This window comes from Gopherus flavomarginatus, chromosome 2 (genome assembly GCF_025201925.1).
Source record: "Gopherus flavomarginatus isolate rGopFla2 chromosome 2, rGopFla2.mat.asm, whole genome shotgun sequence".
Classification (NCBI taxonomy): domain Eukaryota; kingdom Metazoa; phylum Chordata; order Testudines; family Testudinidae; genus Gopherus; species Gopherus flavomarginatus.
Window position 1 is genome coordinate 178,432,859 of NC_066618.1, and position 25,921 is coordinate 178,458,779.

At 42.0% G+C, this 25,921-nt stretch overlaps 1 protein-coding gene across 6 annotated transcripts in view; it reads right to left on the reverse strand.

Annotated features, from left to right (window-relative positions):
• Positions 1-25,921, reverse strand: part of ECI2 (enoyl-CoA delta isomerase 2) — a 65,604-nt gene that overhangs the window by 1,180 nt on the left and 38,503 nt on the right. For all 6 annotated transcript variants that reach the window (XM_050940164.1, XM_050940160.1, XM_050940159.1 and 3 more), the window contains 7 exons: positions 25,051-25,149; positions 14,203-14,388; positions 13,399-13,468; positions 9,395-9,497; positions 4,560-4,680; positions 1,569-1,658; positions 184-327 (listed from right to left, as the gene is read on the reverse strand). In XM_050940164.1, the coding sequence (XP_050796121.1) occupies positions 184-327; positions 1,569-1,658; positions 4,560-4,680; positions 9,395-9,497; positions 13,399-13,468; positions 14,203-14,388; positions 25,051-25,149 (813 nt within the window). The remainder of the gene's footprint in view (positions 1-183; positions 328-1,568; positions 1,659-4,559; positions 4,681-9,394; positions 9,498-13,398; positions 13,469-14,202; positions 14,389-25,050; positions 25,150-25,921) is intronic.

Consider the following 25,921-nt stretch of genomic DNA (forward strand, 5'->3'; position numbering starts at 1 on the left):
GAACAACCAAGCTTGAGAAGAAAACTTAGGTTGAGGTTTGTTATTTTTTCAATTACCAATAAAGCCAAACCCCAAGATGGTAAGTTTGGACTCTATATAGTACCTTGTTACAGTGTCTGCTCATAAGAGAGCAGGAACTCTCTCTTGTTACAGGCTGTATACACACAATTTTTAAATACTAACGTTTTTGGGGAGATTTGCATAAGCTTTAAGTCTTATCCAAACTTCCTTTTCAAAAGTCCTGTCAGGGAAAACCTCCGTCACAAGTCCCTGGGCATATGCTTCCCCTGCAGTCAACTTCTTGTTGAAAAGAAGCATCTCGTTTGCCTAAATGAAAGAAAACAAAAGGCTCTCAATCTAATAAAACACAAGAATTAAGAAACTAAAAAGAAAAATAGGGAAACATAAACCTCCAGTTTACAGTGCTCCTTTTCATAGTAGAAAAGGAAACTTAAATGTTGCCTGTTAATTTCTGTTCTCTGAAAAGGGTTTGGCCACAGGTACGTACTGAGGGATTGCATCCTAGAGCATTGTGGATAGCTGTACAGCTGTCAGAGAATCTGGCACAGGAAGGGCCATCCCCTCTAAGATCACCCCAGATTAGCTAATATCAAAACTAATTGTTACTTACTCAGCTACTCTAAATTCTCCAGAACAAGGACTGACACTCTGTAAATTGCTGAAGAGATAATGCTTGTCTTCCTAGTGACTATAAAGCACCCATTTCCCTATGCACTATACAAAATCGTCATAACTTATATTGAGAAATTTTGTTAACATAAAGGCAATATATACCTGATATAGCTATTTAAAACTGCCAGAACTATCACGGTGGCATACCTAAATAACAGCTATTGGGAATTATGCAACTTTAATAGGAAGATAAGATTTGCTCTATTTTGATTGTGTGCATTTAAGCCTTTTTATTGGATTTTTTTTTTATTCCTACTGCAGGCTCAGAAGAGAGAAATGCATGAGTCTGTTGATAGGAGACTAACAAATAACTCAGCCTTTAACAGGTAGTAGAGAAAGGTTCTGGAATTTGTGAAAAAGCTTCCTAACAAAACTGAGGAAAGACTGGATATATAGTTTTCCCAAAGATTCAGCAGGAGTACCTACAACTACTGCTCCCTGCCTGACAGAGGTTCTCAGCTGAGAGGTGCTTTTTAGTGCAATATCCTTCCTGACAACTTTACAATTGCCCCGGCATTGCTGGAGGAAAGATGCAAGCCCTCAGTGAAAGCTGAGAGATATGGTTTGGGGGAAAAACGGGAGAGAGAGAACGGTTGCATACCTCTGGCAGTGGATTTTTTTCTTTAGTTTTGATATTCAGCTCTCTCTTTATTTCAGTGACCATTGTGATACTATTTGACTACTTTCCTCATATTTAAAAAATGAGTTTTATTAAGCATAGTGCAAACAACAATGGGGAGTGGGCTCCATTTAAACGACTCTCCCACAGTCACCCTTCTCACTCATGTAGCTGGATGGCACTACTGAGGAAAACTGGAGTTCAGTTAACGTAGGTAGAAAGCACTAAGTTAAAGTACAGACTTGTGTTCTCTTACCTTGGATAAGCCCATTATCTTTGGAAACATGTAAGAAGAACATCCTTCTGGACTCTGGCCGAGTTCACTAAATGGGGTGTGAAACGTGGCCTATTAAAGAGTAAATCCAACTTTAAAGTGAGAAATCAAACATTAAATTTGTCATTTTAAATAGAAGAAAAATACTAGAGTCTAGTTTTTATGTTGAAGTCTTGACTACAATGGAGTTGCACCCGAGAATAATTTGATCCATTACCTTTACAGGCTTTAAAAACACAATTTAGTAACATGGGTGTTCACCCACACCAATCCTGAAGGGGTTAAGGTAGGTTAGATGGGTAAATTAGCCACACAGGCTGCACCTAAAGGGGAGCTAGGGATCAATAAAGCTTAAGGATGAAGCTCACCTGGGCAGGAACAGGTGGGGGTGCTTATGAAGCTAAGAAGCTGAGAACAGAAGGGGGAGGGGGACAAGGGGAAATAGCATGTAATCAATCACTTTCTGACAGAAGGGAGGTTTGTCAGATTACAGGGTCCAGTAAGAAGCCAAAGGGGAAAGTAGTCATAGGGAGAAGAGGAAGCTTAGATGGGGGGTAAACCCAGAGGTGCCAGAGGATAGAAGAAGGGAGTAGGACAGAGCCTAGGGAAGTAGTAACCAGGGCTGGGAGTAAGTAGATCATAGTTGCAGAGCACAGGGTCCCTGGGATGGCACTTGGAGTCATAGGTGCTGGAACTAGGGGTGCTTGGCTTGAAGTGGTTTCCATTACATACAGGGTTTATAGTTTGGTTCAATGGCTCTCAGCACCTCCACTATACAAATTGTGCCAGCACCCCCACCTGCAGTAGAGGGCAGGCCCGGGTTCCCCATCAGCCACTGGGAAAGAGGCACAGACTTGGACATAGAACAGGAGACTGCCTGGAACTGCAGAGACACAGCTTGTTCAGAGAGACACATACAGACCTCTGCAAGGGGAGAACTAAAGCGACACTGCCTAATAAGGAATCAATAATGGTACAACAAGCTCATTTACAGGAGACCCAAGGCAGGAACCAAGAGTTACAAAGGGCCTAATTCTGGCAGTGAATTTTATGCACGGTGTGCTTGCAGGACTGAACCCTAAATTTGACTACTGAAAGCCTTTTGGGGAAAAAAACCAAACAAACCCTTACTAATGCATATGTGCAGCACTTTTCCATATAGAATATTTACATACATTTCCCCCAGAAGTGAAATAGTGTAAATAGCATAAATACATGCAAAAATATCACTTCTGAACACAACAGTTCTTAATTTACAGCAACACAGATAAGTTGTCTGTAAAGAATCATAGCACTTTTTTTTTTTTTTAAACATTGTAAGACTTTTTTCTCCCCACTTAAATTCTATTACACGCTTGCTTCAGAGCTGAAACCCTGAACATTTAAAAAAAGTAGTTATGGCAAAAGTGCACAATGTGATGTCACATGGAACCCTAAACGAGCTCCAAGTTAAAACTCATTTACAGGGTAAAAAAGAATTCAACTGCTGGATTTCACTGAGTATCTTCTATTTTAAAAACAAAAATGTACATGTAAATTGAATATGAATCTCTAGTTTCTGCCAAGTTTCCAATACCGCACTCACTGTAATAAAAGGCTGGGCACCTCTACTCTATTACAAACAGTTATACAGTGAGACAATTAAATAAGGTTGCATTTAAAAAAGACATACTGAATACCAATTTATGCAAGTAATATATCGAATCTTAGAATGATGAACTACTATCTAACAGATTGGCAGAAAAAAGTTTGATTGATATAAATGTTGAAGCAACAATCTGAGACTGGTATCCATTAAGAATTACCTTTTTAGCTCAGGAGGTAATAGGTTGTCTTAAAAAAAAAAAACTACAGTTTTTATACCTTGGGTTTGCCTCAAATTTGATGTGGATTCATTTCTCTTCCAAAACTTCTTTTCTATCTGAGTACGGACCTTCTGTACCATTAGATAATGGCAATAAATATACCAGTCATGTAAATTTGAGTAAACATCTCTCTCATTTTATTAGTATGGGGTATCACATTCAGGTTAAAATTTATCTTCTACTCACACCAAACCTGGACATAGCTTCTAGCACCACTATAGGACCCAGTTTTTGTACAATATCAAATATGAGATGGTAACAATACATCATTTGTTCTATTTAATGTTTACCAGATTTTTGTTGGGGAAGCTCAGCAAAGGAATCTGTCAATTCAGGGTTTGTTGCCACAGTTTCCTTGGCACAGAGAACAGTAACCCAAATAAACAAGACAAAACCATAAAATTCTCCGTTCCACACTAGATGTTTAAGAGTATAGAACAGAAAGAATATCTCTTGTTTGAGGAATGAGAAAATGAGCCTCAAGACCAGAGAGAACATTAATTATGTAGAAGCGGTAAAGAATAATTTACAACAAATGAATGGCAGATGCTTCCTATTTTGTGAAGTAACAATCTATATTGTGTATGTATTTGGATTTTATGTCAAGCTTCAGCATAGCTCTTTGTATAGTAAATTTGGTAATCTCAGTCATCTCTGAGCTGACTAAAGAAAAGCTGTCATGGGGTTTTAAATTATACATTTGGTAATGTTAGTTTATTGTATTCTGATTCTCTAATGGCATTGGTTATAGTGGGTTAAAAATGGCCTAATTGTTAACAAACTCATTAAAAGCGTAATTTCATATCATCTACCCTTTCCTTTGCTGACATGTAATGACTTTTTCCTCAACAGAGCTCATATCAAGTCTCATTATTCTTGGTGGCTGTGTTCAAATTACAGGCCATATCTACATGAGAGAAATATCATGGGTGTAAGAACATCAGTTTAGTTACCCAAGCGCAAACGCCTACTGTAGATGGGCTGCACTGATGCAAAGCAGTGCTTACACAGGTGCAGTTTACTTTGGTAAAATTTCATTCCCACAAATGTCTAGTGTAGACAGGGATTTACAAACACTGGATTGAGATCAGCCATGCAATCTACTTACCCTGTCGGTAGCATAGACAATGTCAAAGAGTCCAAGAAGAGTTACAGAGATTCCAACAGCTGGACCATTCACCACTGCAATCAATGGCTTAGGAAAATCAATAAAATGCTTGACAAAGTTTCTGGAGAGGGGAAGGAGCAGAGTGTGTCAGGATGACACGTTACCTTTTGATGAGGAAGACCAGGCTTTTGCAAAACTTGAGGCTAGTTACATAGTCTATGGTTGTGTAATGATGTACTAGGAAATGTATGGTTCTCTCTCTTTCCCAGTGTCCATTAACAAAGAACACAGAATCTACACTGCCTCTCTGGCTAGGATTCACAGGACGTGCTCAGTGCTAGTTTCTTAAAAGATGAACTGCAAATCAAATTATGAAAATGCCATCCATTCCCTTCAGAAATAGGTAATAGACAAAAAGCAGGTACTAGACAAGCTAAGACGGACAGGAAGCACATCATTGTTTAATAACTTACATTTCTCCCCATTCATCCCATTTCCATTCTTGAGATATTCATAGATTCATAGACTCTAGGACTGGAAGAGACCTCGAGAGGTCATCAAGTCCAGTCCCCTGCCCTCATGGCAGGACCAAATACTGTCTAGACCATCCCCGATAGACATTTATCTAACCTACTCTTAAATATCTCCAGAGATGGAGATTCCACAACCTCCCGAGGCAATTTATTCCAGTGTTTAACTACTCTGACAGTTAGGAACTTTTTCCTAATGTCCAACCTAAATCTCCCTTGCTGCAGTTTAAGCCCATTGCTTCTTGTTCTATCATTGGAGGCTAAGGTGAACAAGTTATCTCCCTCCTCCTGACGACACCCTTTTAGATACCTGAAAACTGCTATCATGTCCCCTCTCAGTCTTCTCCTTTCCAAACTAAATAAACCCAATTCTTTCAGCCTTCCTTCATAGGTCATGTTCTCAAGACTTTAATCATTCTTGTTGCTCTTCTCTGGACCCTCTCCAGTTACTCCACATCTTTCTTGAAATGCGGTGCCCAGAACTAGACACAATACTCCAGTTGAGGCCTAACCCGCGCAGAGTAGAGCGGAAGAATGACTTCTCGTGTCTTGTTTACAACACACCTGTTAATGCATCCGAGAATCACGTTTGCTTTTTTTGCAACAGTATCAAACTGTTGACTCATATTTAGCTTGTGGTCCACTATGACCCCTAGATCTCTTTCTGCCATACTCCTTCCTAGACAGTCTCTTCCCATTCTGTATGTGTGAAACTGATTGTTCCTTCCTAAGTGGAGCACTTTGCATTTGTCTTTATTGAACTTCATCCGGTTTACCTCAAACCATTTCTCCAATTTGTCCAGATCATTTTGAATTTTGACCCTGTCCTCCAAAGCAGTTGCAATCCCTCCCAGTTTGGTATCGTCTGCAAACTTAATAAGCGTACTTTCTATGCCAACATCTAAGTCGTTGATGAAGATATTGAACAGAGCCGGTCCCAAAACAGACCCCTGCGGAACCCCACTTGTTATACCTTTCCAGCAGGATTGGGAACCATTAATAACTACTCTTTGAGTACGGTTATCCAGCCAGTTATGCACCCACCTTATAGTAGCCCCATCTAAATTGTATTTGCCTAGTTTATCAATAAGGATATCATGCGAGACCGTATCAAATGCCTTACTAAAGTCTAGGTATACCACATCCTCCGCTTCTCCCTTATCCACAAGACTCGTTATCCTATCAAAGAAAGCTATCAGATTGGTTTGACACGATTTGTTCTTTACAAATCCATGCTGGCTATTCCCTATCACCTTACCACCTTCCAAGTGTTTGCAGATGATTTCTTTAATTACTTGCTCCATTATCTTCCCTGGCACAGAAGTTAAACTCACTGGTCTGTAGTTTCCTGGGTTGTTTTTATTTCCCTTTTTATAGATGTGTACTATATTTGCCCTTTTCCAGTCTTATGGAATCTCTCCCGTCTCCCATGACTTTCCAAAGATAATAGCTAGAGGCTCAGATACCTCCTCTATTAACTCCTTGAGTATTCTAGGATGCATTTCAGAAGGCCCTGGTGACTTGCAGGCATCTAACTTTCTAAGTGATTTTTAACTTGCTCTTTTTTTATTTTATCTTCTAAACCTACCCCCTTCCCATAAGCATTCACTATGTTAGACATTCCTTCAGACTTCTCAGTGAAGACCGAAACAAAGAAGTCATTAAGCATCTCTGCCATTTCCAAGTTTCCCGTTACTGTTTCTCCCTCCTCACTGAGCAGTGGGCCTACCCTGTCCTTGGTCTTCCTCTTGCTTCTAATGTATTGATAAAAAGTCTTCTTGTTTCCCTTTATTCCCATAGCTAGTTTGAGCTCATTTTGTGCCTTTGCCTTTCTAATCTTGCCCCTGCATTCCTGTGTTGTTTGCCTATATTCATCCTTTGTAATCTGACCTAGTTTCCATTTTTTATATGACTCCTTTTTATTTTGTAGGTCATGCAAGATCTCGTGGTCAAGCCAAGGTGGTCTTTTGCCACATTTTCTGTCTTTGCTACCCAGTGGAATAGCTTGCTTTTGGGCCCTTAATAGTGTCCCTTTGAAAAACTGCCAACTCTCCTCAGTTGTTTTTCCCCTCAGTCTCGATTCCCATGGGACCTTACCTATCAGCTCTCTGAGCTTACCAAAATCCGCTTTCCTGAAATCCGTTGAATCTATTTTGCTGTACTCCCTTCTACCCTTCCTTAGAATTGCAGACTCTATGATTTCATGATCACTTTCACCCAAGCTTCCTTCTACTTTCAAATTCTCGACGAGTTCTTCCCTATTTGTTAAGATCAAGTCTAGAACAGTTTCCCCCCAGTAGCTTTTTCAACCTTCTGAAATAAAAAGTTGTCTGCAATGCAGTCCAGGAACTTCTTAAGCTGTTTAGCTTCTATTCTGCCATGATGACCCAGCATGCTCCAGGCTAACGATGTCATAACAACCATGGAGCCTCACTACCACTTGTCGATACAGGGTCATGTAAGGGTGTTCTATTGTATTCTACACAATTATTTTATATCCTGAAAGGTACAACACATGTTCGTTTTGGAATATCAGCAGCATAAGGAACAGAATGGCACTACAAGAGTAAGAGGGAGAAGGCCTGACAGAACTTGAAAGAAAAAGCAAACAGGTGAAATTTTAGGTATTGTGCTGAATCCCCTACTTAGCATGATTAATGAGGGCATTTACCACGCACGGAGGTGAAAGAAGTTTACAAAATAGATCTGAGTATTCTTGTCTCTTGCGCGGGGGGGGGGGTGCGGGGGGAGAACTGAGGTCCACAGGCCACTTGCCTAAGTGAGGACACAGTCCTGCAGCCCTTCACTTGCGGTTTATCTTTAAATATTGGATAGAAAGCAGCAGGTACCTATCCATTTTAGGGTTTTCTAGTGTGCATTACTGTAGTATCTGATGCTTCAGTCAGGAATCCAAAGCAAGAGTATTTCCCAAGTTTCCTTCTCAAATTTATAAGCACACAGAAGCAATGGTGAAGGTCAAAGAGCTCCTAATCCTCTTTTTGCTTTTAATATTCATCAGTTCCTGCCTGTTCTGAGATAGATTCCAGCCACAGTGTCATCCCACATACCTGCCCTATATTTGTCCTGCATCTTACTGCACTGTATTATCTCCCAATCTACCTTAAGACTGTAAACTGTAATCTTTTTTTTACTGTTCAGCATATAGGGAGAAAGTATGGTCTTGTAGTGAAGGCACGAGATTGGGACTTAAGAGGTGTTCAGTTCCAGGACTAGTCTACACTAGAAAAAGTTTGCTAGTATAGCTACATGAGCAAACCCTCCTCATGGAGATGTAGCTTATACCAGCAAAAGAGTGCTCTTGCTGGTATAGCTTCTACTGGTTTCCTCAACAAAATAAGTTATATTGTAAAACTACATCTACACTAGAGCTTTTGCCAGTACAGAAATGTCATTTTAAAAAATAAAAATCCCACAGTCAGCCCAGTGGCGTAGCCAGGTTTTCAGTGTAGGGGGAGCAAATATAAAAAAGGCGCCGCGTCCTCCCATGGCTCCTCCTCTGGCCACACCCCCTGACCGGACCCGTCTCCCCCCCGCTCACCTTTCCTCCTGCGCCGCTGCCTGTCCCCAGCCGGCCCCCAAGCTCTCGGCACGCTCCATGCGGGGCTCGCCAGCCAGGCGGCCTTAAAGGCACAGGGGCGCTTTCGCCTCCCCCCACCTGCCGCATTAGCAAGGGGTGGGGGGGCCGGGTAGTGCTTGGCCGCCGAGCCCTGAGCCGAGGAGCTGGCCCCCTCGCTCCTCCGGCCACGTCTGCCACCCCCACATGGCTCCTCCAGCTGTGCTGCTGGCAGAGCCAGCTGGCAGGCACCGATTCTGCGCCTGCCGCCCCCCGGCTCCTCTGGCTGTGCTGTTGGTAGCGCCAGACGGCAGGCACCACTTCCGCGCCGGGCTGCAGCTGCTGCCCCACGGCTCCTCCGGCTGTGCTGTTGGTAGCGCAGGACGGCAGGCGCCACTTCCACGCCTGCCGCCCTGAGGGGAAGCGGCTGCTTCCACTGAACCCCGCTAGCTATGCTACTGAGTCACCCCTGACTGACATTACTATACTGGCAAAGGTTTCTAATGTAGACCTGCCTCATTTCCTGATCTGTAAAATGTGGTTAATACTTCCTTTCTCCCACTCTTGTCTATGTACGCTGTAAACTCTTTGAGACTGAGATCTCTATTAGTACGTATATGTACTATACAGCCCTACTCTTGGCTGGAGCCAGTAAGCCTGAGTTAAGTCAAGTAAATATATCCTACCCTTTACAGCAGTGTATGCACATACAATATAAAAAAAATTCCTACTCGAGTAATACTGCACCATCTTTTGCCATCTTCTCTATTCCACCAGATGGGATATTGGTAAAGTTATTCAGGTCATTTCCACTACAGTAATAATCCCCATTTCCTGCAGACAATATAAAGACAAAGAATTCTGAATAGGCAAAATAAAGAAACTGAAGCTTTCTTCTCATGTTTAGAAGAGAAAGCTTAACTTTAGACATTTAGGTTAAGTAATTAAGAAGTTGATTTAAAGCATAAACAATTCCTTGTTAAAGGATATCTTCAACCTAAAAATATTAGTTCTGATATTTTTAACCTATTATTGTTACCAGTAATGCCTAGGAGCAGTGAAAATGAAAGTTAGGGGTTAAAAAATTCAGTTTACTTTTTGCATCTGATCACACTTTGTGACTAGTCAGTTTCACTGTTTCTACTGCATAGTAAGTCAGCTTCTCCTGTCTTTATGGGTCTTTTACACAGCACAAAGGAGAGAAAACACATTTAAAAACAAATAGGAAAATACAATTATAGATTTTTCTTCTTCCCTCAAAACTGACAAGGGAATCTAAATTACTTAACTAAAAAACAAACAAAACCCTAAATTTCATGTTGTGTCCCTTGTGACAGACCCAGGCCAGTGTGGGTACAGGAGTCTGGTAGAGGGCAAATATACTAGTCACTGGCCGAGTAGTTTTCTGTTCCCTGAGTGACCAGAGCAGGGGCTGCACTGGAGTAATCAGGAACCTGCTAGAACCAATTAAGGCAGACAGGCTGATTAGAACACCTGCAGCCAATCAAGGCAGGCTAATCAGGGCACCTGGGTTTAAAAAGGAGCTCACTCCAGTCAGGGAGGGACAAGCCAAAGGAGAGGAAGTGCGTGTGAGGAGCTGGGAGCAAGAGGCACAAGGAGCTGAGAGTGAGTGAGAGGCTGTGCTGCTGGAGGACTACGGAGTACAAGCGTTATCAGACACCAGGAGGAAGGTCCTGTGGTGAGGATAAAGAAGGTGTTTGGAGGAGGCCATGGGGAAGTAGCCCAGGGAGTTGTAACTGTCATGCAGCTGTTACAAGAGGCACTATAGACAGCTGTAATCCACAGGGCCCTGGGCTGGAACCCAGAGTAGAGGGCGGGCCCGGGTTCCCCCCAAATCTCCCAACTCCTGATCAGACACAGGAGGAGTTGATCCAGACTGTGGGGAAGACCAGTGAGGTGAGCAAATCTGCCAATAAGCGCAGGACCCACCAAGGTAGAGGAGGAACTTTGTCATGCCCTTTAAAAAAAAAAAAAGTAATCTACAGTGAAGACTACAAAGACTAGCATCTTACAACAGAAGGCTACTGAGGACACAATTTTCAAACCGTAAAGGTGTGGTTAAAAGTTAGAACGCACTGACTGGATGATTCTTTCCTGTTTCTAGAACATATTATATTCTATCATGATGGCTTAAGGCTCCAATCCTGTAAACAATTATACACATTCATAACTCTGTGCCCAAGTAGTCCTTTTAATTAATCAGTAGCATAAAGGTATGCGCATAAGTACTGCAGGATTGGGCCCCCACCAATTATTATGATTCTCTGAGAATATCACCCAGACACCACAGCGATGGGTGGCCTACAAATGCCAACAGGAACTACCTTTCTTCCTGCTTTAAGGGTAGTATGAGCAAAGTTACTAATATTGGTACAAAACCCAATAAATTGAATGTGTGTTGAAAAAGCAAATTTTAAAGATCGACATGACACACACTCAGGGCTCACAGACCATATAAGAGAAGTTACGATTTTTTAATTGATCACTAGAAAACACGCAAGTGTAGTTTTTCTATTAGTTTATCAAGAACAATTATTTCTATTTTGTTGATATATATTATACATAACCAGATTGTAACTACAGCAGACAATTTAAAAAAAAAACAACAAACCCAAGAGCAACACCCCCATGCTGGAGAAGAGGTATGCAAATTGTACAATATATCAAAATTGATATTTTCCAGTATCTTTCACAACTTAGCATCTCAGAAGGATATTTAGAGGCAGAAGGAACTGCAAATCTTACAACATTATCTTGAAAGGATTCTGCTGAGACACTTTGGAAAAAAATTAATCATGCGATTAATCATGCTGTTAAACAATAATAGAATACAATTTATTTAAAGAGTTTTGGATATTTTCTACATTTTCAAATCTATTGATTTCAATTACAACAGAATACAAAGTGTACAGTGCTCACTTTATATTTTTTATTATAAATATTTTTTTACAGTGCAAAAAGAAATAGTATTTTTCAATTCACCAAAATACAAGTACTGTAGTGCAATCTCTTTATCATGAAAGTTGAACTTACAAATGTAGAATTATGTACAAAAAATAACTGCATTCAAAAATTAAACAATGCAAAACTTTGGAGCCTGTAAGTACATTCAGTTCTACTTCTTGTTCAGCCAATTGCTCACACAAACAAGTTTTCAGGAGATAATGCTGCCAGCTTCTTGATTATAATACTACCTGAAAGTAAGAATGGGCGCTCACATGGCACTGTTGTAGCTGGCGTCGCAAGATATTTATGGGCCAGATGCACTAAAGATTCAATATCCCTTCATGCTTCAACCACCATTCCAGAGGACATGAATCCATGCTGATAATGGGTTTTGCTCAATAACCATCCAAAGCAGTGCGAAATGATGCATGTTTCATCATCTGCATCAGATGCCACCAGCAGAAGGTAGATTTTCTTTTTTGGTGGTTTGGGTTCTGTGGTTTCCACATCAGAGTGTTGCTCTCTTAAGACTTCTGAAAGCATGCTCTACACCTCGTCCTGCTCAGATTTTGGAAGTCATTTCAGATTCTTAAACCTTGGGTCGAGTGATGTACCTATCCTTAGAATCTCACATTGGTACCTTCTTTGCGTTCTATTAAGTCTGCAGTGAAAGTGTTCTTAAAATGAACACATACTGGGTCATCATCCAAGATCACTATAATATGAAATATATGGCAGAATGCGGGTAAAACAGAGTAGGAGACATACAATTCTCCCACAAGGAGTTCAGCCACAAATTTAATTAATGCATTTTTTTTAACAAGCGTCGTCAGCATGGAAGCATGTCCTCTGGAATGGTGGCCAAAGCATGAAGGGGCATACAAATGTTTAGCATCTCTGACACATAAATACCTTGCAATGCCAGCTACAAAAGAGCCATGCGAATGCCTGTTCTCACTTTCAAGGTGACGTTGTAAATAGGAATGGGCAGCATTATCTCCCATAAATGTAAACAAACTAGCAACTGGCTGAACAAGAAGTAGGACTGAGTGGACTTGTAGGCTCTAAAGCTTTACACTGTTTTGTCTTTGAATGCAGTTATGTAACAAAAACCCCTACATTTGTAAGTTGCACTTTGACCATAAAGAGATTGCATGAGGTGAATTGAAAAATACTATTTCTTCTGTTTGCCATTTTTACAGTGCAAATATTTGTAATAAAAAATAATAAAAAGTGAGCACTGTCTACTTTGTATACTGTGTTGTAATTGAAATTAATGTATTTGAAAATGTAGGAAATAAACTTCAAATAGTATTGTATTGTTTAACAGTGTGACTACAACTGAAATTAATCATGATTAATTTTTAAAATCACAATTAATTTGAGTTAATCGCATGAGTTAACTGCGATTAATCAACAGCCCTAGGAAAAAAGAGGAAGAAAGTGTTCTTATTTTAGTTTCCTTGTTTACACACAGTTCTGCCTTAGTCTGCTAAAGGTTATCTAGTTCAGTGGCACACAAACTGGGGGTTCTCAGGGGGGCGAGGGAGGCATGAAGAAACTTCAGCTTTTTGCTCTTTTACTAAAATATACAAATATCACTTTTCACAGCAGACTTACTAGCACGCCATTGTCACCCTTACTTCTGTGCTGCTGGTGGTGGCAGCGCACCAGTGATCTGTCAACATTATATTTAGGCGTAAGATAAAATTCATCTCTTCAAAAAAAGAAAAATAAATTTTGTTGAGAAGCCGGTGAAATGTGATACCTGTTATTACAGTTATGACTGAGTCATCCTTGGCAGCTTCTTTAAGAGCTTGAATAATTTCTTTATACATCTATGTAAAAGAAGGATTAAAAAAAGAACATAAGAAAAAAAAATGTAATGTCACAAAAGAAAACTCATTTCACAATCTTTGAAATCAACCACAGTAGTGTCTTTCTGCAGTTTACAGTCTCAATTTAGGGTAGGATTTAGGTCAACACTAAGAGCTTTTGAAAAAAATCAAAACCTTAAAAAGCTGTTCATGCTAGCAAGGTGGTTAGTTTTTGTACATCAACTCAAAGCTAAAGAACTGATTGAAATGGAAAACAAAGACGACCCTGAATAGCAGCAGCAGAATTACATAAATTGTTTGAAAGAGCAGGGAAATGAAGGACATGCCAGAACTCGAGGGAAAATAAAAGTCAGCTCTCTGCTTTTGAAAACACACCATTAAGGCATTATGCTGAGGAGACAAATACCAAGAAGAAGCGCAGCTGCTGCTTTAGGCCATGATTGGGCATTAGCAAAGTATATTCTTTGAAGTTACTTCACAAAAATGTAGCTGCTTAGCGTTTGTCCCAATGCATCACTATAGCGAACTGTGGGTCTCATCTGCTCGGTGCTGAAGGTTTCGATTTCCATTGGCTTCAGTGAGACTAGAGGAAGTCAGTATCTCATAGGATTGGGCCCACAACATTTGAAAGACACTCCAAAAAGTTGTTATAAAACTTCACTACAACATGTCAGAGAAACCAGGCTTTTAACCTGATATAAGAGAATATTTAACCCTAATGTCAATGTCCTTACCTGTGTGGTGATAGCATTTTTCTTCTCAGGGCGGTTTAGCATTATCTTAGTGATGTGGTCTGTGGTGGTAACCTGTAGGGTTTCATATCCATGTTTGCTGTCAGGAGTAGTATCTTTCACCTGGCTAGAAGACTCAGAAGAGACTAAACTTGACACAAGGTCAACATATTTCTGTCTGGCACGGTCCTATGGTGAGGAAGACCCAAAAATATTATTAAACAATGCTGGAGTCCAGCTCAGTCTCCTCTGCTTAGTGCAATGATGAACTGAAAATAGGATTTTCTTCTCAGTGTAAATCAAACTAGAAAAATCTGTTTAAATGGAAGTTATGTTCATCAAGGTGATCAAGAAGCAAATAAGGATGCTTACTGAATGAACACTTAGTAAGTTTTGTGTCTCATGAGAGCAATGGCAAAAGTTTGGATGGTGTTGAACATTGCCAGTTTGAGGGGGGAAATATCTGTTTTGAAAATCCTTATGGTAGAATATGCTAAAGGCAAGGATTGTCACTTCTATTTCCAGACTTGGGACAAGAGGGCTCTCAAGGTATTCTATACTGAGACACACACTGGGACAGTCCTTCAGCAAAACAAAAAATTTATTTCAGAATGCAAGTACAGGTGGAAAATAAAATGCCAGAAAAGGAGGCTAAGACACATTTTAAACAGTAAGCTACAGACATGAAAGAAAACTAAATATTTAGCTCAAACATAAAAAACGATCTGTTAATGGTGTAAAGATTAATAAGAATACTGTAAATTCTTGGATGTCTCAAATTATTATCCTGAATGAAATGCTGCCTTTGAATATTAGCATAACTGCTAGACAACCTCCATTTCTCTATATTTGAATTTCAAGAATGGATTCTTCTCTAATATGAGTTGTTCAGCTCATTCTACAGGGTGTAGAGAGCCCATTTTAAAACAACCATCTACAAACACCCACACACATATTTTGTAGCTCTTATAGTTTCATCAGAGAACTGCTTTTCTATATGCATCAGTCTTTTATTTTGATAAGATTGCCCAACAGATTTTTATTTTAACTTCCACATGTAAAATCTGATACCTCAAATTTTTACACTTGGTAATCCGAGTTCTTTTATGGAGAGATAAGAGTCTTTATTCATTCTATGGTGCAAGAATGACCCAGACTTGCTCTTCTCTCACTCTAAAAGGTGTCGTGAGAACAAACAGTATAAGTGGTAACCTTCCAAACAGAAAGATTTGCCAACAACAATGATCAGGGCATAAGACTGGTCAGCAAGCTCAAAAAACAAACAAACAAAAAAACCCACCTTCTCTCTCCCCTTTTCTCCTCCCACTTCCAAGTGATTTGGGAAACTTCTTCCTAATGATAGGTGGAGCTCAAAAGTTTCAATTCACAGAAGTACTAAAACTTCTGGATGCTTATCCAAAGACTTCTTGGTCTAGAAATTGTACTGCAATCTCATCACAGACCCTCTATGTTTCTGGCAGAAACCAATAAGTGTGGAGACACAGGAAAAAATGAGAGGAGGGAAATTTAAACTAAATGTTGAGTTCTAAAACCGTTTCAGTTCAGTTCTAATTTTGCATACACTGGTTTACCTCGACTTTATGCCCCCATTCCCAAGGTTAAAGTTTTTTGTTTTCCCCTGTAATTGCTGATCACAGTATTAGCACCCAAAGAGCAAGGAGCTGCATTCTTTATATTGAGGGTATGTCTACATCTACAATTTTGCAGCGCTGGTTGTTACAGCTGTATTAGTACAGCTGTATAGGGCCAGCGCTGCAGAGTGGCCACACTTACAGCAACCAGCGCTGCAAGTGGTGTTAGATGTGGCCACACTGCAGCGCTGTTGGGCGGCTTCAAGGGGGGTTCGGGGAACGCGAGAGCAAACCGGGAAAGGAGACCAGCTTCGCCGCGGTTTGCTCTCGCGTTCCCCGAACCACCCTGCAAACCGCAGGGAAGGAGACCTGCTTGTTCGGGGAACGCGAGAGCAAACCGCGGCGAAGCTGGTCTCCTTTCCCGGTTTGCTCTCGCGTTCCCCGAACCACCCAGCAAACCTCAGGGAAGGAGACCTGCTTGCTCGGGGGTTCGGGGAACACGAGAGCAAACCGGGAAAGGAGACCAGCTTCGCCGCGGTTTGCTCTCGCATTCCCGGAACCACCCTGCAAACCGCAGGGAAGGAGACCTGCTTGTTCGGGGAACGCGAGAGCAAACCGGGGAAGGAGACCAGCTTCCCCGCGGTTTGCTCTCGCGTTCCCGGAACCACCCTGCAAACCGCAGGGAAGGAGACCTGCTTGCTCGGGGTTCGGGGAACGCGAGAGCAAGCCGGGGAAGGAGACTAGCTTGATTACCAGAGGCTTCCTCAGGTATGCTGAGATACCTGCTTATTCCACGGAGGTCAAGAAAAGCGCTGGTAAGTGTCTATACTTGATTACCAGCGCTGGATCACCAGCGCTGGATCCTCTACACCCGAGACAAAACGGGAGTACGGCCAGCGCTGCAAACAAGGAGTTGCAGCGCTGGTGGTGCCCTGCAGATGTGTACACCTCCTAAGTTGCAGCGCTGTAACCCCCTCACCAGCGCTGCAACTTTGTGATGTAGACAAGCCCTGAGTTAGTCATTTGATCTCACAGAGAGCTACGCAAATATCACCACTGAACTTGGATTTCTCAGGAAAGAATAATTATCCAACATGTTCTTTATAAATTCAATTATATGTAATTTGGGGTCAATTTTTAAATGAATTTAAAAGCCCAGCCTCCCTTCTGGGCAGGATAAATTAAATTGAAAAGATTTGTACCTGCATTTTTAAGCCTATAAATCAATTGCTGTCACAAATCTTAGTACTTTCATCTTAACTACCTCTCTTGTGGCTGCAGTTAGGTAAATAAACCATAGAAGCACATTTTGCAAGCACAAATTGTGGCCAAAATAGAAAGGCTCCTCTGTTGAAAACTTGGCTCTTAAGTGAATCAATGGCAAAAAAAGTATATTAATGTATATTAACATAGGTTGGTGGTATGTTGTCACCTTTCAGAACACTGAGTTGAGCAAAATTCAAAGTCTGAAAACCAGGAAATGCAGAGTTAGGGTTGCACACACAACCTTAAACTTTGCCCTCTTTCAGCAATGCCCCAGTTTGCCTCATTAACACACATACTTTTACATTGCTAACCCCAGAGGCACTGCGATGTACAAGCTCTTCACCTCCTCTTGCAACTCATTCACTCTCACCCTCAAGATTCCATCAAACCCTATTAAAAGATAGACAAGGGGGGAAAAGGGTCCTCCTCCTCCATTTTCCCTAACTTCCAAGGTCTCTCCCCTCCCCTACAAACCATCCCCATTTATCCCCCTCCCACGCTGCACTCCAAACCCCTCTCACCTTATTCCACCACTCCTCCACCCTCCTAATGTCCATCTCTTCCCAGGAAACATTCACACATTTAATTTTCCCCAACGAAGACTGATTACATTCCCTCAAAATAAAAGCCACCCAGGAGTCAAACTGCAGCAGCCTCCGGCCACTCAGTCAAAATCCTTTTGTCTTAAGTTAAATCATACACCCCATCTATCTTTAGTTATGTTAACTGAAGGATGTTCACAGCCATCAATCCCAATGAAGTCTGTGATTCATCTAGTTATTAGTATCGCTCAGGGCACATCTACACTACAAAATTAAGTCAACCTAACATACAGTGATGCAGTAATTACATCACTTGTGCATGTCTATGCTTTGCTCATGTCAGCGGTGTGCATTCTTGCCAGGAGTACTTCACTGACTGAACTGTTAGTGTGGGGCATTGTGGCATGGCTTTTGAAAGCCAGCAACAGTCAATGTAAGCAACGCAGCATGTACACTGACACTGTGCCAACCTAACTACATTGACATTGACTCTGCATCTCTCATGGAGGTAGAGTTATTAAGTCGATGTAGCTAGTGAATTATGTTGGCAGGATCTAAATATTAGTGTAGACACTTACAGAGTTAGGTCAACATAAGCTGCCTTGTGTCGACAAACTGTGGTGTAGAGCAGGGCTCAGTTTAACAGTACAAGGCAGCAGAAGGAAACAGGATTTTTTGTGGGGGCTGTAACTTGGGAACCTTTTAGTTAAATGACCCTGTGGTTGGACCACTAACGCCCCCCTGAGGCACATCAAATTTCAATGCAATGAAAGTAACTGTTCGGATTTTAGAACACCTAAAAGGAGTTGAGTTTTAAAGCATATAAAATGGTGGGAAAAGGAAACTCTCTTGCCATTTTTCTGTATTAGAACATACACACTGTAAAAAAAATTACATTTTCTTAATTACCATTCAGTTTGGGTACCCCAAAGATTTAGTGGTGCCATGAACTACGTTGGGTAAAACTTGACAGATTAAGACTATTTTGACCTATATCACATCAGTAGTTTGATCTCTAGCTCCACACAAAAGAGTCCATCTAGAAACTTTTTGAAAAATGGCTAGTTCTGGGGAGAGGGAGCTTCTCTCTCTGCAACCCCTAGCTGAAATGACCCCAAAATTGGGTCACTAACCCTATCCAGGCACTCTCCTCATAAACACCAAATTTCAAAGAAATCCAAATATGCATGTCAATTTTAAAGGTCTTGGAAAGGTTGACCTTCAATCAGAAACTGTGATGCAACCAACTATAGTAGTGCTGCTGCTGTGATGTCCAGTTTTGCTATTGATAACTGGCTGGTGGCTCCTTCTATGCCTGGTTCAGTTTTGGTTGTTGCTGATTTGTGCTCTGCCTGGCCCATCTTGATTTGCATTAGGTTGTCTCTTATGGCCTGGTCTTTGTGGCTTGTCACCTTAGCATGAATCTTATCAGCATCTGTGGTGGTTTTATGTTGCTGCAAAGGAGGAGTGTGCAGACTGATAGCTGCAGATTTGGGCTTGGTGCTGCATGAATGAACTCCTTCCAATGTTGCTGCTTCAACCCAGAAAACATGGCCAATGATTCTACTGCTGGATGAGCTGGGTTAGATATAGGCCAAGCAACAGCCAGTGCACGCTCACATGCTTCAATATCTTACAGACTTCCACACTGCACAGCTTGACACAAGATTAACTCCTGGGGACATTTCATGCTGTTGTTGAAATAACAGAAGATGTCAATTAGGAGCTCATCATGAGTAAGGCTGCGTGTCTGTCATGGAGGTCACGGATTCCGTGACTTTCTGTGGCCTCCACGACATTTGCAGCAGCTGGCTCGGGAAGCCCTTGGGCCAGCAGCAGCAGCACTTTGGGTGTGGGAGGGGGTTCAGGGCTGGGATAGGAGATTGGAGTGCGGGGCTGAAGTTCTCAGCCAATGGGAGCTGCGGAGCCAGTGCCTGTGGCGGGAGCAGCACACAGAGCCCCCCAGGCCTTCCCTCCTCCTAGGAGCTGCAGGGACATGCCAGCTGCTTCCAGGGAGCTGTGCAGAGCCAGGTAGGGAGCCTGCCAACCCCACCAACCCTCTCCTACTCCCCAGCACCAACAGGGGTCCCAGGCCATGCGCCGCCACCCATCCTTCCATCAGCAGACCTCTGCTCACCTCCTCCCTGCACCAGCAGACCTGCACTCACCTCCCCTCCAGCACCAGCAGCTCCCAGAGCACCTCCGGCTCAAGTTTTAGTCAGGGGTATATAGTACAAGTCATGGACAGGTAATGGGCCGTGAATTTCTGTTTACTGCCCATGACTTTTACTAAAAATATCTGTGACTAAAATGTAGCCTTAATCATGATATTTTGCACTTCTCTAAGATACTGCACTTCTCTCTGCTGTGATGTGCACAAGGTGAAGTGGGCAGCCCACAAGAGACAGATGTTTCTCTTGAATAAACACTGCAACACCCTTGTGCACGCCCATCATGACAGAAGCACTGTCACATCAAAAGCCAAGCAGTTTGACCATAGGACTTTCCTGGCATCCATATTTGAATTCAGAAGATGAAAAATATTCTCTCCAGTGGCACACTCTGTACAGGTTGAGGCTGACAGCATCTGCACCATTTCTGCTGTCATAGGCTAGACTAGACAATGACCACCACATGCTTTCTGCTAGATGGTCCACACGGTCATTTGCCATCTCTTTGATAATGGCTGTCGTCTTTGTGCGAATACATACATATTTCCTGGTGATTTCCAAATCAGGAAAAGCAGTTTTCAGCAGCTTTCAGACACGATTGCTCACCACAACTGGCAAATTATGCTCAGCAATGAAGCCTTTTACTAACACTTCAGCACAGATCACATTCTCGTTGATGTCTGCAGTAAAGAATTGCTTTATCTGCATGCTGCTGGCTGGTGTTTTTGCTGTCTCAACATGCTTTTTCGCACAATGAAAATTTTCACATTGTTACAACAGCCATGCATGATGGATGTGTCCATGTGACATAGTTCATAGTACACACAATTTTCACTCGCTCTCAATAGCTTAATCACTTCAAATTTGGTTGTATAGTCTATTTTGAACTTCAGAAACCATTCCACTTAGGACTTTTCTGGCATATTTGTCTCATTTTTATCACCCACATAAGCCATTTTTATCAACAATGGCTGCTGGTGATCTCTGGGACAAATGGGGTGTAGCAAAAAAGAAATCATGCCTGCTTGCCCCCACAGCACTCCTTTCACTAGAAGTGCAACCAGAATTTTCATAAGGAGGGCACCTGAGAGGCCTGCACATGTGTTGGGTTCCCCCTTTGCATAGCTATGACCTCTCTTCCTCCACACTGAGAAACCGGGACCAGCTGGCATGCTCTAAAAAGTTATCTAGAGCACATTAATATAGTCCAGCAGGGTCTACGTGGAGCAGTTAGAGCACGACACACCTCTTGTAGCATGGGTTCTGCAACCAGCACCACAAACCCCATTCAAAATTGCTGGGGCTTCCTTTCTATCAGACCCTCACCGTGCAGTCTGCGCACGTGCCACAGGGGAAAAGAATGACCCCCATGGCCATGACACTATTTGCTGCATTTGTTGGATCTGAACGGTTGCAAGTGATACAGAAGTCATAGATTTGAGGCCTGAATTTATAAATACATGTAAAAATCAAGAGATTATGGAAAATAAGGAAGGGCTGGCATTTCTGCTACTGAGCTGGCCAGTTTCACAATCAGGAACTAGGTCTGTTACATATAGTAATGTGGCTAGGAGGAAGCAGTCAGACCTATGGCAGCATAGTGCAAAGACCTAACTATAGTTTGTACAAGGCAGCTCAGCCTTCAGTGTACTGACGCGGCTATTCCACTCAGACAATGCACAAAGAGCCATTACTTTCTCGCACTGTGAACGATTACTATTCTGAAGTACTGAAGTCTGTAAACATTGCTTATTAACTGTAAGTCCTTTTAAAAAATAGTGCATCAGTGAAGAGTGATCAACAGTTCATGATCTGAGAATCAGAACATGAGAAATAGCTCTTACAAGAGCTACCACAGCATAATCAATATGAAAGAAAGAAATCATTACCCCTCTGACAATGATTGCTTAAGCGATGTTACCTATATTATTGCTAAGCTGAGGGTACGTCTACACTACGGGATAATTCCGATTTTACATAAACCGGTTTTATAAAACAGATTGTATAAAGTCGAGTGCACGTGGCCACACTAAGCACATTAATTCGGCAGTGTGCGTTCATGGTCCGAGGCTAGCGTCGATTTCCGGAGCGTTGCACTGTGGGTAGCTATTCCGTAGCTATCCCATAGTTCAAGCAGTCTCCCCTGCCCCTTAGAATTCTGGGTTGAGAGCCCAGTGGCTGATGGGGCAAAAATCATTGTCGCGGGTGGTTCTGGGTAAATGTCGTCAGTCATTCCTTCCTCCGGGAAAGCAACGGCAGACAATCATTTCGCGCCCTTTTTCCCTGGATTGTCCTGGCAGACGCCATAGCATGGCAACCATGGAGCCCGTTCAGCGTTTTTTTTTTGTTTTGTTTTGTTTTTTTTTACAGTCACCGTGTATGTACTGGATGCCGCAGACAGAGGCGATACTCTAGCGCTACACAGCAGCATTCATTTGCTTTTGCATGATAGCAGAGATGGTTACCAGTCATTCTGTACCGTCTGCTGCGAGGGTAATTTGGCAATGAGATGACGGTTATCTGTCCTTCTGTGCTGTCTGCTGCTATCATGGGTGCCCCTGGCTGAGGTCGGCCAGGGGCGCAAAAGCAAAACTGGGAATGACTCCCCGAGTCAATCCCTCCTTTATGGTTTCTAAAAATAGAGTCAGTCCTGCCTAGAATTTGGGGCAAGTGTACTAGAGAAGCAGTGTATCAGAGAGTACAGCTGCTCTGTGTCAGATCCCGCAGAAATGATGAGCTACATGCCATTCACGAGAGGTGCCCCTGCAACAACCCCACCCATTGCTTCCCTCCTCCCCCAACCTTCCTGGGCTACCGTGGCAGTGTCCCCCCCATTTGTGTCATGACGTTATAAAGAATGCAGGAATAAGAAACAGTGACTTGTTAGTGAGATAAAATGAGGGGCAGGCAGCCTCCCCGTGCTATGACAGTCCAGGCAGGACATTAAGCGACGCAGGGGATAGGAGCCCAGCATCCCGCTGCTATGATAGTCCAGGCAGTACAGAATCTTTTCTTTACACCAGAAAGGGAGGGGGCTCATGGAGCTCAGCCCCCCGTGGCAATGATGAAGACAGTTACCAGCAGTTCTGTACCATCTACTGGGAATGACTAGGAATCATTCCTATTTTTACCCAGGCGCCCGAGGCCAGCCAGGGGTATTCAGCAGTTATCAAGCATGTACCGTCTGCCACCAGGGAGGGGAGAGGAGCGGATACTGCTCTTCACTGCTGCAGCATCGCGTCTACCAGTAGCATTCAGTAGACATAGGGTGACATTGAAAAAAGTCAAGAAACTATTTCTTTCCCTTTTCTTTCACGTGGGGGGGGGAGAGGGATTAAATTGACGAGCTATTCCCTAAACCACGCCGGACAATGTGTTTGACCCTACAGGCATTGGGAGCTCAGCCAAGAATGCAAATACTTTTCGGAGACTGCTGTGGACTGTGGGATAGCGGGAGTCCTCAGTACCCCCTCCCTCCCTCCATGAGCATCCGTTTGAGTCTCTGGCTTCCCGTTACGCTTGTCACGCAGCACAGTGTAGCCTGTAGATTTTTTTTTCAAATGCTTTGGCATTTCGTCTTCTGTAATGGAGCTTTGATAGAACAGATTTGTTTCCCCATACAGCGATCAGATTCAGTATCTCCCGTACGGTCCATGCTGGAGCTCTTTTTGGATTTGGGACTGCATTGCCACCAGTGCTGATCAGAGCTCCACGCTGGTCAAACAGGAAATGTAAAATCAAAATTTCACGGGGCTTTTCCTGTTTACCTGGCCACTGCATCTGAGCTGAGATTGCTGTCCAGAGTGGTCACAGTGGTGCACTGTGGAATACCGCCCAGAGGCCAATACCATCGATTTGCGGCCACACTAACCCTAATCCGATATGGTAATACCGATTTTAGCGCTACTCCTCTCGTTGGGGAGGAGTACAGAAACTGATATAAAGAACCCTTTATATCGATACAAAGGGCCTCGTAGCGTGGACGGGTACAGCGTTAAATCGGTTTAACGCTGCTAAAATCAGTTTAAACGTGTAGTGTAGACCAGGCCTAAGTGAAGAAACATTTTTTTCTGATGCAGCAGTTTGTCCATTAGAACTATAAGTTGTTTCAGGAAAGTCCAAATTTTGCCAACTTACACGACTTAGGGAGAAGATATTTGGCTCTTAAAAGTACAGTTTTACTCTGAAAAGCGACTCTAAAATGGCATAGCAGGAAACATTTTTATTCTCTCTCAATAGATTTCATATAAAAAGTGTGCTTAGTTTAAAAATAAAAATATCTATCAGTTTTGCAAACTCATCCTAAGGCTCTGGTAATCTACTCAAATTCCATATCAAAAAGTATTCTGTTGAGACAGAATAAAAATGGGATACAGCTAAGCTGTTTTTTAGAGTCACTTTTCACAGTCTTTTAGCCTATAAGTTTCCTATTTCATGTGACAAGTTACCAACATCCATGAAATGAGCATTCATGATGGAAGATTTCTTCCTCTTTTAAAGAAAGAGATAGAAACTAGCTTAATTCCACTTGTAAAGTCCACACACAAAGTAGGCACAAATTTGTTGCTGGGGTAGTTTTATCAGCTAAAACCAAATTAGACATTAGTCTAAAGATCCTCATCTTTAACTTCCTTATGACAACACCCAGTTCAGCCACATACACGTTTTACCCAGGCTTCCTGGCTAAGACTAGCATTTGGAACAAGCCATTTTCTGTCCTTGATCAGCTGATAGAAAAAGCCTTAGTTCTATAGAATATTCTCTCTTCCTGGAACACCAGAAGTGCACGTGTGCACTCTCTCTCTCTCTCTCTTTTTATATCTATTCAACAACTGAGAGAGACAGAGGGAGGCAGACACCCTTGTTCTCCCCCACATACACACACTCAGGGGATTAATCTGTATGGCAATGAAAAGTGCTATAAAGCCCATTTCATTTTTAATTTTTTAAAGAAATGCTAAAATGTGACACAATTAGAATGGCACTTTTAAAAGCAAGCAAGCAAACAAACAAACCTTCCTTGAATAAGTAATTACATCTAAAACTCTTGTAGATGAACATTTCCATCAATTGTTGGTAACATTTTACACCAAGTTTACAAAGCAAAAATATAAAACCAAAATATTGTAGAAGTTTGTAAGACATAATGCAGAATATGCTGATGTCTGAAACAGACTTTCCACTAATATGCAAAATGGTTACACACTAACCCTTCACTAATCAGTATCAAATATCTGGTTTGTAAATGAAGTGATGAATTGAAAGCAGCGCTATATTCACCTTAGACAAACTGCCAAGTGAACTCCATGCATCCCATTTGGCCTTTTTGACAAAGTCAAGCATGCCAGGCTTCGGAGAACTGCAGGGACCCTCGGTAGCCTGTATAAAGCGTGGAATAAACTCATGTAAGCTTTCAAGTAAGTTCAAATTTCTCAACCAGCAGGCTGGGGGCAAAGAACACAACCACTATCAATCATTACATGATCATGGCACAAAAGCTCTGAAAACAAACAAGTATGCTCGAAAAAAAGGAGTACTGTAAAATCACTATGTCTATATTAAGTCTTTTAAGTATTTAAGATAAGCATGCAAATTCTCAAGAACCTAATCTCAATATTGTACAGACACTCCAACCATTTTAATTAAATTACAAAAAACATGTTTTTAAAAGATGTATTTGTGTATACAGTTTACAAAAATATCACTGCATGAGATCAATCTTTCTTTAAGAAAGGCACATTACATGTACAGGGAGAGAAATATTTAGACCCCAGCATACTAATGTCAGCTGTTACTGACAATGACAAGTAAGGGTCTATTTTATTAAAACAATAATTAGTTCCCTCAATACAACAAGATATGGCCCAGACTAACCCCCGGGCCTAGATTAATCTCTTCCCCCCCATACACTTCATACCAGTGGTTTTCAACCTGTGGTCTGCAGACCTATGGGGGTCTGCAGACTATTTTCAGTCACCCTTCACAGACCCCTTAGACAAAGTTTCAGATCCCAGAAAAGGCAATCCATTTTTTCTGATCAAAAGTATGTGAATACCTCCATCTGCAGGTCAAAACCTGCAAGTGTTGTTACCACAGAAGCCCAGTTTAACACCTTTTCTCACACAGCATCAAATACCAGGCCAAGCATGTA